This window comes from Cinclus cinclus, chromosome 13 (genome assembly GCF_963662255.1).
Source record: "Cinclus cinclus chromosome 13, bCinCin1.1, whole genome shotgun sequence".
Lineage (NCBI taxonomy): Eukaryota > Metazoa > Chordata > Aves > Passeriformes > Cinclidae > Cinclus > Cinclus cinclus.
In genome coordinates, this window is record NC_085058.1 from 14,478,868 (window position 1) to 14,492,577 (window position 13,710).

Sequence of the window (13,710 nt, forward strand, 5' to 3'; positions counted from 1 at the left end):
TGTCTGTACTGAGTCTGTGTGATGTCTTGAAAAGAGATGTTTCATGTAGATCTTCCTCTGCCTAACGAATCCTAGAAGCCGCATATTGTTAAAAGACACTGACACTGAATCTTTTGTAATTACTCTTAGGAAATACATGTCTCTATTCATTTTCTTTTGTTTTATTTTTCAATTGAAATCCCGTATCTGTAGGGAAGAGCCAGAAGTGACTTTATATCTCTTTCTATTTCCTGCTGATGTTTAAAAGAGTCCAGCGGCCCCAGGAGCAACGCGAAGCATGTTCAATAGTTATCCCTTTTTCCTTCACCTTGTTCACATATCAGCTGCCTGTTTGGTGTCAGGTTTTGCTCTGCTATTGCTATTACTGGAAAGCATCCCTTGCAGAGAAAGGAAAAAGAGATGTACCTTCCACAGAGCAATTAAACTGTCTATACACAAGCAGATGTCAAATTCACAGGTTGAAAAAGGGAGGAAAACCAGATTTTTTTTTTTTTTTTATAATCATCCTCTGTACTAGGGATTTGGGCTTGTTACTTGTAGACAGTATTAGACAAACAGCATGCACGTTTAGGTTTGCATGACTTGTTTTTTTGTTGTTTTGTTGGTTAGTTGTTGTTTTTTAATTTTTTTTCCCCTGAGTTCACACTGTCCCTTTAAGCTCTGGAAATTGTCCAAAGTGTGTCTTTGTGTGGATGAACTAAAAAGATTTGAGAGTGCTGCAATTTCCGCCCCACACAGGATGAACAAGCTGCAAGGATTAAACAACAACAAAAAAATCCTTAGGGATCAGGGACAGGAGGAGAGATGGCTCTGTCAGTGGTGGCATTAGACTGTGGGGGACAGCAGGGTGCTGATTTGGGAGCAAAATTGTGCTGGTGTGCAGGGTAAGCACCTCCTCTGACCATGAAAACTCCTTGAAGGGCAAGGAGCCACAGTGGTCTGCTTTCCTCCAGAGGAGTCTTTCTGTTCTAGCATTAAGACTCCAGGGATGTTGTAAGGACACCACATTAATCCTTTGGTGCTGAGGGCAGGCATGGCTTGGTGTGACCATGCTTGATACTAGCTCAGCCTGGAGAAGACCATACATATCCTTTCCATCTCCCTGTCCTCTATTCCTGACACCTATGTAGCTTTGCCAGGTCTTGACTGGTGCTTTCTTTCTTCTGGCATCCCCCCAGTCAGTACAAGGCTCCTTTCTTCCTGGTGTCACTCTCTGATGGCCATGAGAGGGTATGTGTCCCCATCCATGACTTTGCCTTGGCATGATGGGTTCTGCTGCCCTATGATGGGACCACTGGTGAATTCTTTCTGCCCTGCTTACTCAACTGATTTCTGAAAACCTCCCCTATTAAAAAAGATTATTTGGCCTTCTTGCAACCAGCACTGTTTTGTTTCACATTGCAAGGATACCTGGTGCCTGTGGCACTGAGTAAGGAACTGGTGTAAATCAGAGCCACCATAACTCAGTGAATTCCTCTGCTACCACTGAGGAAGAACAAGGGCACCTTCTATTAGGAGAGCTGCAGTTACTACAAGGTCATATCCTTGGTCATCTTTTCTTGATTGTTATAAATTAGAGGGACACTTTCTTCCCCTGGAATGCTGAGCACTCTGTGCTTTGTCCCTGGGGATGGGGATACCTTGGATCCTCTCCCAGTACACACTGTTTTCTCATCCCAGGTGACTGCTCTTGTGAGCAGCTTCTGTGGGAGTAGAGAGATGGGTATGGGGGGTGTGTGAGGGGAAGAGTGCCCAGAACTGGGCAGCAACTTTGGATTCAAAGCTGATGAGAGGGTCTGCTCAGCTGGCACATCTCCAGGGTCTACATTTTCCCCTGTCTCCAGCACCTCTCCATTTTTAGTAGGGTAAAGGCATTCTGTTGCCTCATTCTACTCATCTCTGGGTGCTGGCGGCTGATTTGGAAAACAGCTTGGTGGGATCTGGGTCCACACACTTCCTTTGGCTGGCTGTAGAGAATTCTGCACCACACCTGAGCTGGTTTTTTTTTTGGCTCCTCTAGACCTTCCTGAGATCAGTGTGAGCCACGTGAACCTGACAGTGAGGGAAGGGGAGAACGCTGTGATCACCTGCAATGGCTCAGGATCGCCACTGCCAGACGTGGACTGGACAGTGGCTGAGCTCCACTCCATCAACACCCACCAGGTAGGGGCTGCAACACCTCAGGGCTGCCTGTGCCCAATGTGGCAAGAGTAAAGCAGCTGCCAGGGTTTCCCAGGTTCATGCATGGAGGGCAGAGGGTCAGGTAGACGGTATGGAAAAAGAGAAATTGCTCTGTCCAAAGGAAAGCTGAAGCCATGCTCTACCTACAAGACAAGCTGGGGATTTCCAGAAGGGAACAAAACCTTTCCTCTGTATGGCCAGAAAGTGAAGATGAGAGGGTTTCAGAGTTTCAGTGGTCCCTGATTGAATTAACTCATGTGTCCTCTGATGGAATTCCAGTGAAATTTCCTGTTTGCAATAGCTAAGTAGCAGCTAAGTAAGATTTACTAGAGGCCAGTGCTTATCAGTGCTACAATGCCATGGCTCTCCCCTTCCCAGTATTTCCTCTTACAAGATGTGGTGTGCTTGATTAGGTGAGAAAATACCTCCCTACACCCAGATCCCAGCTCTCTTTGGATTTTGGAGACCTCCTCACACAGAAACTGTGATCCTCCTTTTCTGGGGGCAGCAGAGGGGAGGAGAGGAACCACCAGATATAGGTTTCTGTCTGTGTTTCTCTCTGGGATTTTTAGACCAACCTCAACTGGACCAATGTTCATGCCATCAATTTGACCTTGGTGAACGTCACCAGCGAGGACAATGGATTCCTGCTTACCTGCATTGCTGAGAACGTGGTGGGAATGAGCAATGCCAGTGTGCTGCTCACTGTCTACTGTAAGTACCTGTGGAGACATCTTGTCCATACAGAGCCCAGAGGGGTTGCCCTGGGAGCTGTTTGAATGCATGGCCATGTGCTACCTGTGTCATACTGGATTTGTGGGTGAAGATGAGGAGGAGCTGAGCACAGTGAGATGGAGGTGGATTCTCACACAGCTCTCTCTCTCTCTCTCTCTCAAATGTCAGAAATTTTGCTTTCCTGATGCTTCCATTAATCCAGAAATGAGCACAAGAGCAGGGAAGGAATAGCAGTGCCACAGTGGTGGTGGTGAGCATTTCCTGCCTGTGTCTTGAAAGATTCAGTAGACTAAAGAAAAGCCATAGAGGGACTAAAAATCTCTTAACAGATGCAGAAGTTTCTTGTCCTGATGCTATGTGAGGGATTCAATGGCAGCACCCTTGCTAAAGATAGTTTAAAATTTGCCACTAATTTCAAGGATGTTAGTGCTTCCTCTCAGGTCAGATCCTATAAACTGCAAATGTCATATAAATGCGCACATGCCAAATTTGAACTGTTCACTTTTATCTGCAAGTAGCTCAACTTTCTTTGTGCTTTCTAATATAACAAAACCCTGACCTTAAAAGGAAGTTTACACAGCTTTGTGGTCTCAAGCAGCTGAGATTTGCTGTATTTTGCTGTGTCTGTAATATTTGCCCTTACTCTGTAATTTGAAAACCTACACCCCCAAACTTGCCATGTAGAACAGAGAGCCTTGTGGGCTTCTGGCTACTCTTGGTAAACCCATGCATGCTGTGTGATGCTTTACTACTTTCATCTGCCTTCCAATAAGTGCTATTGATGGATTGAAGGATGGAGGTAATTAAAGTTCAGCCCAGCTCAGAGCTGACTGGTCAGCAGACCAGACCAGGGTGTTTCTTGCAAGGTGCTTTAGCGTCTGTTCCTTCACACCTTAAACAGCACTATGCCCATGCTTATTTTCACCCATGAAATCCTCTAAGCTGCTGACAGTTTCTGCTACCCTTGCTCTTGTTGCACAGAGCCATCACTCAGGCTGTAATTTCACACTGCAAAGATCTGGGTTTGTGAGTGTAGGTGGCTGCCTGTTTTGAATCCCCCTTGCCAGGAAGATATGAACAAGCCACATGCAGATCTGGGCTTGCAAACGAGAGAGGGTGGCTGGGACACGACTGCCTGGTTCAGGGTAGATGGGCGCTGGTGGGAGAAATTTGTTGAGCTCCAACCAGTTCAGCACCTTCTTCTCTTCTGCCACCTTCACTGACTTAAAAATTCACTGTCTTTTTTCACAAAGATGAGTCAGATTTTGTATGTTGGTTTTCTTCCTTGTGGATGCTGAACTTTGCAGCTGGATGGTAGCAGGAAAAGGAGAGTTTTAGGGAAGACGTACATCTTTGTGTCATGTATCTTTGCACAAAACTTGTTCTTCTAGTTCAGACCTTGCCAGCCTTGGGGTTTGGGACCTCAGGTGTAGGCGTTGTAAATGGGGTTTCAGAAGCTATAGCAGAGCAACATTTGAATTCTTGGTGTGTCCCAAGGGGAAGACAATGCATATGCAATAAATTGCAGGTGGAGTTTCTGCTTTTCTTATCCCTCTCCTACTCTACTGCCTTTAATTAAAACACCCCTGGAGGCTGTTCGGTGAGTGAGAACTCCTTTGGGATACTCTGGCAGTCAAAGCCCCCAAGGACAGACAGTCTCTGTGGGATGTTTGCTTCCACAGCTATGCAATCCAGAATTGCTTGGTGTGACTGAAAGCTCCCACGGGCACCTTGCACACGTGTAATGTAGCAGTGCTACGTCACCGTGTCCTCCTTAATCGGGACAGGCAGTCTTCCTGGGATCCCTTGGGAGAAGGAGAGCAGCAGCAGCTGTGTGGACAGGACAGTTCAAGCTTAATAATTTCTGGCTGGTGAAATTTCCATCCCTGTCTTTATACACCTGTTCGGAAGGCCAAGAGGTTTGGCCATGGCTCAGACCCTCCTTCCAGGGAGGGTGGAGTGGTTCCCCTGACAGCGCTGCTTCTTTACAGACATCTATGGGAATAGTAGAATGGTTTCAATGCTCTTAGTTTCCACGGTGCACAGAGTGGTGACGTTGGGTGGAGGTTGCTGTGAGCCTGCCATGTTTCTCTCTGCTAGATCCCCCTCGCATCCTTACTCTGGAGGAGCCAGTGCTACACATGGACCACTGCATTGCATTTGCAGTGCATGGGAACCCAGCTCCCACCCTTCACTGGCTGCACAATGGCCAGGTCCTCCGGGAGACAGAGATCATCCGCATGGAGTTTTACCAACAAGGGGAAGTGTCTGAGGGTTGCCTGCTCTTCAACAAACCCACTCACTACAACAATGGCAACTACACGATTGTGGCTACCAACCAGCTGGGCTCAGCCAACCAAACTATCAAAGGACACTTCCTTGAAAAGCCTTTTCCAGGTAGGATTTTCAGTTTATCTTATCAGGGCTCCTTGAAATCCGAAGGTCTTACTGTGTCCCTGCCAGTAATCCTTGCACCTCAACAAGGCCTTGACAACCCAACTTGGTTTTGTCTGAACATCAGGTTGGAAGAGGTGACCCCTGGCAGCTTCTTCTTCTGACCAGTATGATTTCCTACACAAGTGTACTTTGGTGTCATATGAACTCTTTAATGCTAGGAGAGGCGCTAGCTGCTTTAGATAATTTTATTTTGTAGCATATTCTGCAATGTATGTATTTATTAATTTATTTATGCATTTATTTTAAAGAGCTTTAGGATTTTCAGTGGGAATAGGATCTAAGTTTGGCCAATTATTTTGGATCTCCTTTTGGGTTCCTCAAAGACGTTGCTGAATTTTTTCTAGAGAAAGTGTTCTACTGTGTGGTAGTCATAGGCTATAGAATGGAAAAGCCTTTGAAGTGATGCAGCCTGTCCCTTTGTTTTTTTTTTTTTTACTTTTAGCTTGCATTTGTGAAATGATTAAAGCTGGATGCAGTGGTGTCAGGATTGTTTTCTTTCTGAATGCAATATGTGCAATTCCAGGATGACAGGGCTACAAAAAATGCGACAGCTCAATTAGTCACTTTGCATCAGTTTGTCAGGATTTCTTAACTGATTGCTTGGAATTCCCTGTTGTACTCCCTGGTGATTCACAGCTTCAGTGAAAAAAAAAAAAAAGCATTTGAGGACATGAAGATCCATCTCTGGGAAGTGCTGTAGACTTTTGCAGTGGCTTCTCTGCTCTATGGCAGCATCTTGGTCTGCTCCTTGACAGTGCAACACCATGCTGGCCATCATGGAGTTAAGATCTGTGCTGCCTTCAGGAATGATGCCATGAGAAAGTGGCAGCTCTAAATTGGCCCCTGCAGCCCAAGAAAATCCAGCAAAATAGGGCGTTTGCTAAATATAGCAAAATACCAACGGTACTCTCATTTATTATTTATATCACACCATATATGTACACAGAGTTTTCCCCGCAGGTCAAATATCATAAATGCAACCCCAAATCTCTGCCTTGACGATCTGACAATTGAACAAATGAGCTGATATGGATGGGAGTGGAAAATTTGTGTTCAGACTTCAAGGATGCTGCCCTGTTTGACTATCTGACCTATTTATGTTTCCTTCCATCAGGGCAGAAGAGCTTATCAAATGTAGGTGGGTGAGGAGAGGTGCACAGGTTTGCAGTCTCAGCTCTGTCAGGTCCCACCTTTGTGACTCAATTTCCCCATCTGTGAAATGGGGGCAGCTCCTAAGTAGGTGCTGGACCTGCAGGAAAGGGAGACAGATATGCTGCTCTGGAGAGCTGATTTTGGAAAGGGATCTGAGCCACGCTGTGGTGTGGGAAAGCACATTGATGTTTGAAGAGCATCTTGTGTTAGAGGCTCTGGGAGAATGGGCTTCTATGAATATATATAAAATATTGCCCTTATGAATGCAGCTCCACCCACGACTCGTGCTGTTGGTGTGGAGTGTTTATGGACCCTGAACCATCTCTCAGCAGGAGCTGACCCATTTCCTTTATTTCTTCTGATCCAAAGTCCCGAGCCATTCCTCACCCTGGCAGACGCTGTCAGCCCAATGCAGGATGTAATTTACTTTCCTTGAAGCTTGTTGCTTCGTCCACTACCGCAGCTGACACATACATTCACTGCAGCTGACGTTTATAATTTCCAATTTGAAGGTAGATTCCTTCAGCAAATGCCACACATTGAAGGTTCCCTAGCGTGGCTCATTCAAGCCCCTTGTTGCTTACAGCAATTCACACATGCAAGAGCTTTGCTGTCACTACCCAGGGTGAGATTATTAGTCTTAATTAATTAATGAAAGCACAGTGCCTGGAAGACTTTGTCAGCATAGGAAAGGACCTATGACCATGTATTTTAGAACCCCCTGGTCAAAAACCTCTCATTGGTAAATGGCCACACTCTGCTTTCCAGCCTGAGAGGAGCAAGGTGCTGTCAGAAGCTGGGATCTGGGACATGTAAGCTCCATGCCATGTCTTCCTTCTCTCTGATGCTGCAGGGCAGTGGCTCCCAGGACAGATTTGTGTCATTTCCTGTAAAAATCTCATTGCACGTGGTCATTGGTATCTCTGCCACAGGCTACCAACTCCTTATTTAATCCACAAAGGTTAATGTACCCATGATGAGTGTTCAGTTCCTTGGGAATTTCTCACAGAACTCAAGCTGGCTGAAATTTCTTGGCTATTTTTTACGCTTGGAAAAATAGGGTTTAATGGATAAAACAATTTTTGTGCATTTCTGTTGAATTTTCTTGGTCCAGCAGAGAACAATGCAAAGGGGAAAATGTAGAAGCAGCAAGAATTTTATTACTAGACTCAGCCTTAATAGAGAAGAAAAAGTCCCCAAATAAAATATTCCTCCTCCCCGCCAGAAAAAGCCAGGGGAAGTTACTCATCTGCTTGACTTAAAACAAAATATTTATTCAGGTTTCTTCCCCCCTGATTTGGAAGGCTGCGTTTGTCACCTGGGGTTTGTTTTACTCCCCTCCCAAACCTCACCCATGCTCCAGTGTGAGTGTTCCAGCATCCTTCCAGGAGCCCTCTGCCAGCAAAGCTGTGTAAACTCCAGTTAATATCGGGCTCAGCTTCTTACATGGGCGAGTGAATTGGAAGCTGACGTGATTCTCACTCTGTGTAAACTGAGTGTCACCGAGGGCTTTAGAGCTCACTGTCTGGGGTCTCATCCACCTCTGGAGCTGAAGGAGTTTTGCTGAATAGGCTGGAGCTGACAGCAGGGGTTGCTATGGTTGTCTTGGGCAAGAGGCAGCTCTTGGACAGCCACAGCCTCAGTGTCCAGCTCAGAAGCTATCAGCTGTTCTGAGTGGCTTATGAAAAGCAGGTCAGAGGAGGTCTCCTCTAACTCCCAGCCCCAAGCTGGGCTCTCCTCCATGGGAGCTGGTCCTCATCCTTGAAGGATTTTATCCATCAGGGTACACTGCCCTGCAAGGCAAAATCTGTTTCTCTCCCCTCCACCTCCATCCTGCAGAGCCCTGCCTGTCTGTTGAGCTTTGCTCACCTCCTGAAAGCAGAGTTGTTTACCAATCACTCAAAAGTGTTGCTTGTTCTGCATTTTGGCCTCACAGTAGTATCCCTCCCCTCCTCTTTCAGTCCAAGGTTCTCCATCCTGACTGCCAGCACGTCCTGCTGGCACATATGCTACAATTTCTAGGAGCAGTTGCCCAAGAGGAAAAAATATGAAAATTTGGTTTTCTGGGCTCTTTGGAGTGGTAGATTGTGTGTGAGGTGGGTGGGGAAGGACACCCCTCTCCCTTTGATATGCTGCTAACTGTGTTGCTTCTCTCTTTGTCCTTTCCACAGAGAGTACGGACAACTTTGTTTCAAGTAAGTGTCCCTTTGCCTTTTGAATACTGTGGCTGGTTTGTTTCTGTGGTTTCCCCTTCCCATCTGTGATTTACATAGCAAAAATGAGGAAGGCAGAGGCAGGTTGGTGGAGATTGCACAAAGCCCTGCCTTCCCTGTGCATGAACAAGATGGTTGGGAAAGTTTGTGATCAGCTTGGTAATCTCATGAGACCAAGAGATGTTCATCTGCCTCTAGTGGTTCCCCAAAGAAGGTCCTATAAAGGAAATGATGGTTGATTGTGCTGTAACAAAAGGGATCTTTCATGTAGGCTGGGCTGCCCCAAACAAAACCATCGCTCTGGTGTGGGCTGGGATGAGAAGCAGGACTCAGCTCTGTCATGCTTCTTCAACAGATTATTCCCTCCACCTCCCCAAAATACATCGTACACCACACACCACAAAAAGCATACAATTTACTGCTTCTTCAGATCAAGTTTTGCATGTCGGGATTCAGTTGTGTTTTAACGCCACTTAGCTCAATATATTTCTGAAAACTAGGAAGAGGGCTCAGTGGTGGTGGGAACCTATTCCAGGATACCAGGCACCAAAATGTTTCTCATTTGTGAGGCTGGAACAACATCAGCACAGTGCTGGACTGTGTTTTGTCTGCTGATGTGCACAGGGAACTCTCTGATGGTTGATTTGTGCCTTCTGAAACAGAAAGTTGTAGCCTCTTTTAGGGATGAACTGAATTTCATTAGGTCAGGCACTGCTGTTGGAATGTTCTGGTGCCTTGAGAGTCCCATGAGAGCCACACTGAAATTTCTGCCTTTGGTGTTTTGATTTCAGTCGGTGATTATGAAGTGAGTCCCACCCCACCAATCACTGTGACCCACAAACCAGAGGAGGACACTTTTGGGGTGAGTCCTGGTCTCTTCTCTACAGAACTGCTTTGGATTCATTCCTTGTTATTGATGACTCAGTATTTGTATTTCCCTGCTGTTTTGAGATGTTTGCAAGGAAAATATCTTCCTTTATGGCTCAAGACAGCAATCAGAAGCATTTTGTGGCTTGTGTCAGGCAGGTAAAATACTGAAACAAGCCGTCTGATCCTCTTGGGTTTGCAGTGGGGAACCAGGGAGCTCTTTGAAAACAAGGCATCCTGTGAAGTCTCTGCTGACAGGGTCAGGAATTCTCACTCTAAAAAAGTAGCATCCAGAGAACAAACAAACAGGCAATTGTGTGTTTTGGACTGTTATTGATCTGTTAAGCTTAGCGTGGTGAGGTATCTGGGTTTTGTTTGGTTCAATTCTGTCAATGTCTGTTTGCCCTCTCTCCTGCTGTGCAGGACATGCCTAAAACAAAAAAAAGAAAGTAAGTCTAGGGCTTATCAGATCTCAGCATTGTCTTTCTTCTGCAGAATCCTGGCAGAAAAAAGGGAAAAAAGTGTGCATAAGTATTAGAAGAAAAAAATTAGCATGTTACACAATTGCTCTAATTCTGTGAAAGTTTTAAGATACTGAAATCTACGAGGTGTCAACAGAATAAGCAAAACTCAATCCACCATGATTTTGGTTCTCATCTAAGAGAAAACTTCCTTTAACTGAAGTGAAAGCTTAGAACAGCGAGGCTGGAGTAATAATGTGCACTGATTATTAAATATAAAGCGCAGAAAAAAATCTGGGAATAAAAATAGAGTGTGGTAAAATAAAAAATTTAGGATATCATAACAAATGTACCAACAGCAGGGAAAAGGATTGCAAAATGAAATTACTTCTTCTTGGTTAAGTGATGCATTTTCTATTATAGCAGAATACAGTTTTGTAAAAGGAAGTAAAGTCTAAATGCATCACAAGACTTAGTAGAGAACAATTGGACACATGCCAGAGAAATTGTTGTTTACATCAATGCAATAAAAGTATTTTGAGCAAAGACTTGAAGGAATAAATATTCATAAATATTAAAATAAGACTGGGATTGCAAACCCTTTAAGGCAAGGAGGTTTTCTTTCCCTGCTTGTACACTACCACAGAGGAACCACAGTTCCAGCAAAGGACTTGGACATTGTTGTAGTATAAATATTTACTAGTAATATTACAATAAATAGCGAACCGTTAGAGGCTTTTGAAAACTCTGATGTTTTATGGGGAAAAACTCCTTAGTTCTACTTAATTTCCTCTGGTTTTGTGTTGTGTTATTTTCCCTCGCTCTGTCCTCAGGGATGTTTGGATGGAGGCAGAATTGTGTTCTCAGCTGAGCTTTGAATAGCCTTAGTGCTGTAACATCATGGCAAAGAGGTGATATCAGAAATGGAGGCTTGGGATATGATGCAGTGAAGGGAGAGCCCAGACATTGGAGCAGAGGTCTGTTTTCCCTGCAGATATATAGTGAGAGGCTGGGGAAAACTGCTGCCAGACCAGCATCACTGATGGAAGATCCCAGACCTCCCAGTCCTGCAAAAAGTCTGTAATGCCTCCAAGCTGTGCCAGGACCTGCTGCTTCAGCTTGTGTTTTCCTCCATAGCTGATATCCACAAGGCTGTGGCAGATGGTGTGAGCCTATATAGAAGTTAACTGGGCAAGGAGGTGCTGTATTTCTGATTTAGACTCCTAAACTCCTCTGTGTTGACTCTAAGGCTTTTTCCTTCTAGGTTTCCATAGCAGTTGGGCTGGCAGCTTTTGCTTGTGTCCTCTTGGTCGTCCTCTTTATTATGATCAACAAGTATGGCCGGCGGTCCAAGTTTGGAATGAAAGGTAGGTGCAGTCACTTTCCCCGAGCAGGAGGCACCTTCCAGGATTGCCCGGCTCTTATAGCACACGTGGAAAGGTGTCGTGGCTTTATTCCTACAAGGCAAAGCCTTCTCAAGGGAATGCAGTCTTCTTCTGTTTGTTGAGAGAGTAATGGAAACAAGTGGGCTGGTGGTTCTTCACCTGTGGGAGCTTCTGTGGGCAGAAGAGTGGCTGTGTGTTCTTCTTGAGTACATAACTGCATCTACAGGTTTTCCACGAGAGCTTTGAGCCTGCTCCCTCCAGCCCTGCATTGTGTTCAGGACAGCATGGTCATGGGTGAAATCTGTTTTATGGACTTGGTGGTGCACAGGCATCCCCTGCAGAGCACAGGGTGTGCAGGGGGCACAGAAGAATGTGAAATTGGTTTGAGTTCTGTTGGGAAGGTGGGTGCAGCCACTTTGTGCCTATCTGTGAGTGAGGAGTGAGATGCTGCTGTCACTTTATGTCCACACTGGGAAGGCAGTGGTGTGGAAGGTCTCTTTCTGATGACTCTGATGAAAGATTTTCTCCTCTGTGTCACGAATAATGACTTTAGAAATTTATTTCAAGTGTCACTGATAGTGACTGCGAAGTGAGAAGGCATTTGATGTTTGCCAGACAGAACTGGTCTCTGTCCTACCAACACCAGCTCTGTGATGTGTCAGAGCCAATGCCAGAAGTAGATAATTCTGTGCCATCTGCTTTTTGTGACTCTGCTGGTATCTCCAGCTGGGCAGCGTTGGTGGTGCCCAGTGAAGGCTGAAGGAAGAGCCTTCACATGACAAAGTAGTTCCCAGCCTAAGTGGTGGCTCATGCATGCACTGTTCAAAGCCAGGCTCTGACAAACACGAGCTTCTCCCAAGGCTCCCGAGTCACAGCCTGTTTCCTGGCCTTGCTGTGGTCTGTGCTGCATGGCAGGTCGATAGGTTTGGGAATGTTCTTTGCACTTGCCTAGGGCTTTGTTTTCTTCACGTAGACATTTCCTGAGTGGGTCCAGATGAGATTCTGGCTGGAGTTTCTCCTATGCATCCTATGGAGATAGAAGACATTAATTTAATATTTAATTAAATAGTGAATCTTCTACACCCATTTAGGAATATTTAGTCCATATGTCCAATGATAAGAACCATCTGGTGGAGTGTACTGACTGGTGGGTGGAGTAGAGGAATGGCAGACATGGTTCCTGGGATCAATTCCCAGCTCTTCTACTGACTCACTTAGTGGCCATAGGCAGTTAGCTGTCTTAACCTCTGTCTCTGCTCTAATTTCCCCACCTGTAAGACTGGGGTGATGTTATGTGCTTTCTGGAGGGATTTGTCAGAACACTTTGGAAGGGCTTGGACATGTGCCACTGATAGAGCTTTGAGATACAAATAGTAAAAGGAAAAGTAACATCTGACTTTAGTGGAAGAATCAAAGAGGAGTGAAGTGAGCCTAATCTGAGTAACAAGTCGTGGTGAGCAGATGTGTGTATGTGTTTAGAGGTGCTTGGATGTCAGTGGATATTCTGCATTCCCAGAAACCAGAGGGGAGCCATGATGGGCTTTTGTGTGTGAAGTTTAATAGAGGCAAAAATGATTAGCAAGAAAAGTCTGCTTTCTTCCTCATCATGCTGTGTTCCTTCTAATTCTGATATTAAATCACAACTCTTCAAAGTTTCTACAAGTTTTATTAGCTTTGCTTGGAGAAACAGAGTTGACAGAAGACAAATACATCTTCAAAACCAGAGAGATTATTAAGTCACAATTGTCATAGGCACCACCATAGCCTACTCACACTGCCCAAATTCTGCTCTGCTCGGTTAACTCTTGGGCAGGAGGCATCCTTTATGGCACCCAGTGTGTTATCATTTACTAAGGGGAAAACAAAAATCCAAACCCTGAGTCTTTTTGGGCAAGTGCATCCCTGATTCAGGAGCTGTTTGTTGCCAGCTGATATCTTGCCACTTGTTGTTGAAATCCCAGCTTGGCAGGCCTGCAGGAGCAGGTTTTTCCTGTTGATTTTGTCAGATGCAGAACATTGTGTGCTCGTGTTGGACGTTACCTAAAGCACCTCATAAGTATTTCTGAGTACATCTTTTTCCTTCTGCTTCTCCTAGTGCTGACAGACGGTTTATTTCCTAGAGAGAGGTGAATGTGGACTGACAAAGTTGGATGTCACGTTGGGTTTGGAAGGCTCCCTGGGCCAGCCTGCCGGTTTGCCCACCAGTCCGCAGGGTGCCCAGCATCCCAGCTACCTTTGCTGGAGAGAAAGTCATTGCGG

General features: G+C 45.4%; 1 protein-coding gene across 4 annotated transcripts in view; it reads left to right on the plus strand.

Moving 5' to 3' along the window:
- The window catches only part of NTRK3 (neurotrophic receptor tyrosine kinase 3), a 205,137-nt gene that overhangs the window by 60,417 nt on the left and 131,010 nt on the right, over positions 1-13,710 (plus strand). For 3 of the 4 annotated variants that reach the window (XM_062501233.1, XM_062501234.1, XM_062501236.1), the window contains exons 6-11: positions 2,021-2,163; positions 2,754-2,895; positions 5,017-5,313; positions 8,697-8,720; positions 9,530-9,600; positions 11,331-11,433. In XM_062501233.1, coding sequence (XP_062357217.1) covers positions 2,021-2,163; positions 2,754-2,895; positions 5,017-5,313; positions 8,697-8,720; positions 9,530-9,600; positions 11,331-11,433 — 780 coding nt within the window. The remainder of the gene's footprint in view (positions 1-2,020; positions 2,164-2,753; positions 2,896-5,016; positions 5,314-8,696; positions 8,721-9,529; positions 9,601-11,330; positions 11,434-13,710) is intronic. The other variant, XM_062501235.1, reaches the window with a different exon arrangement.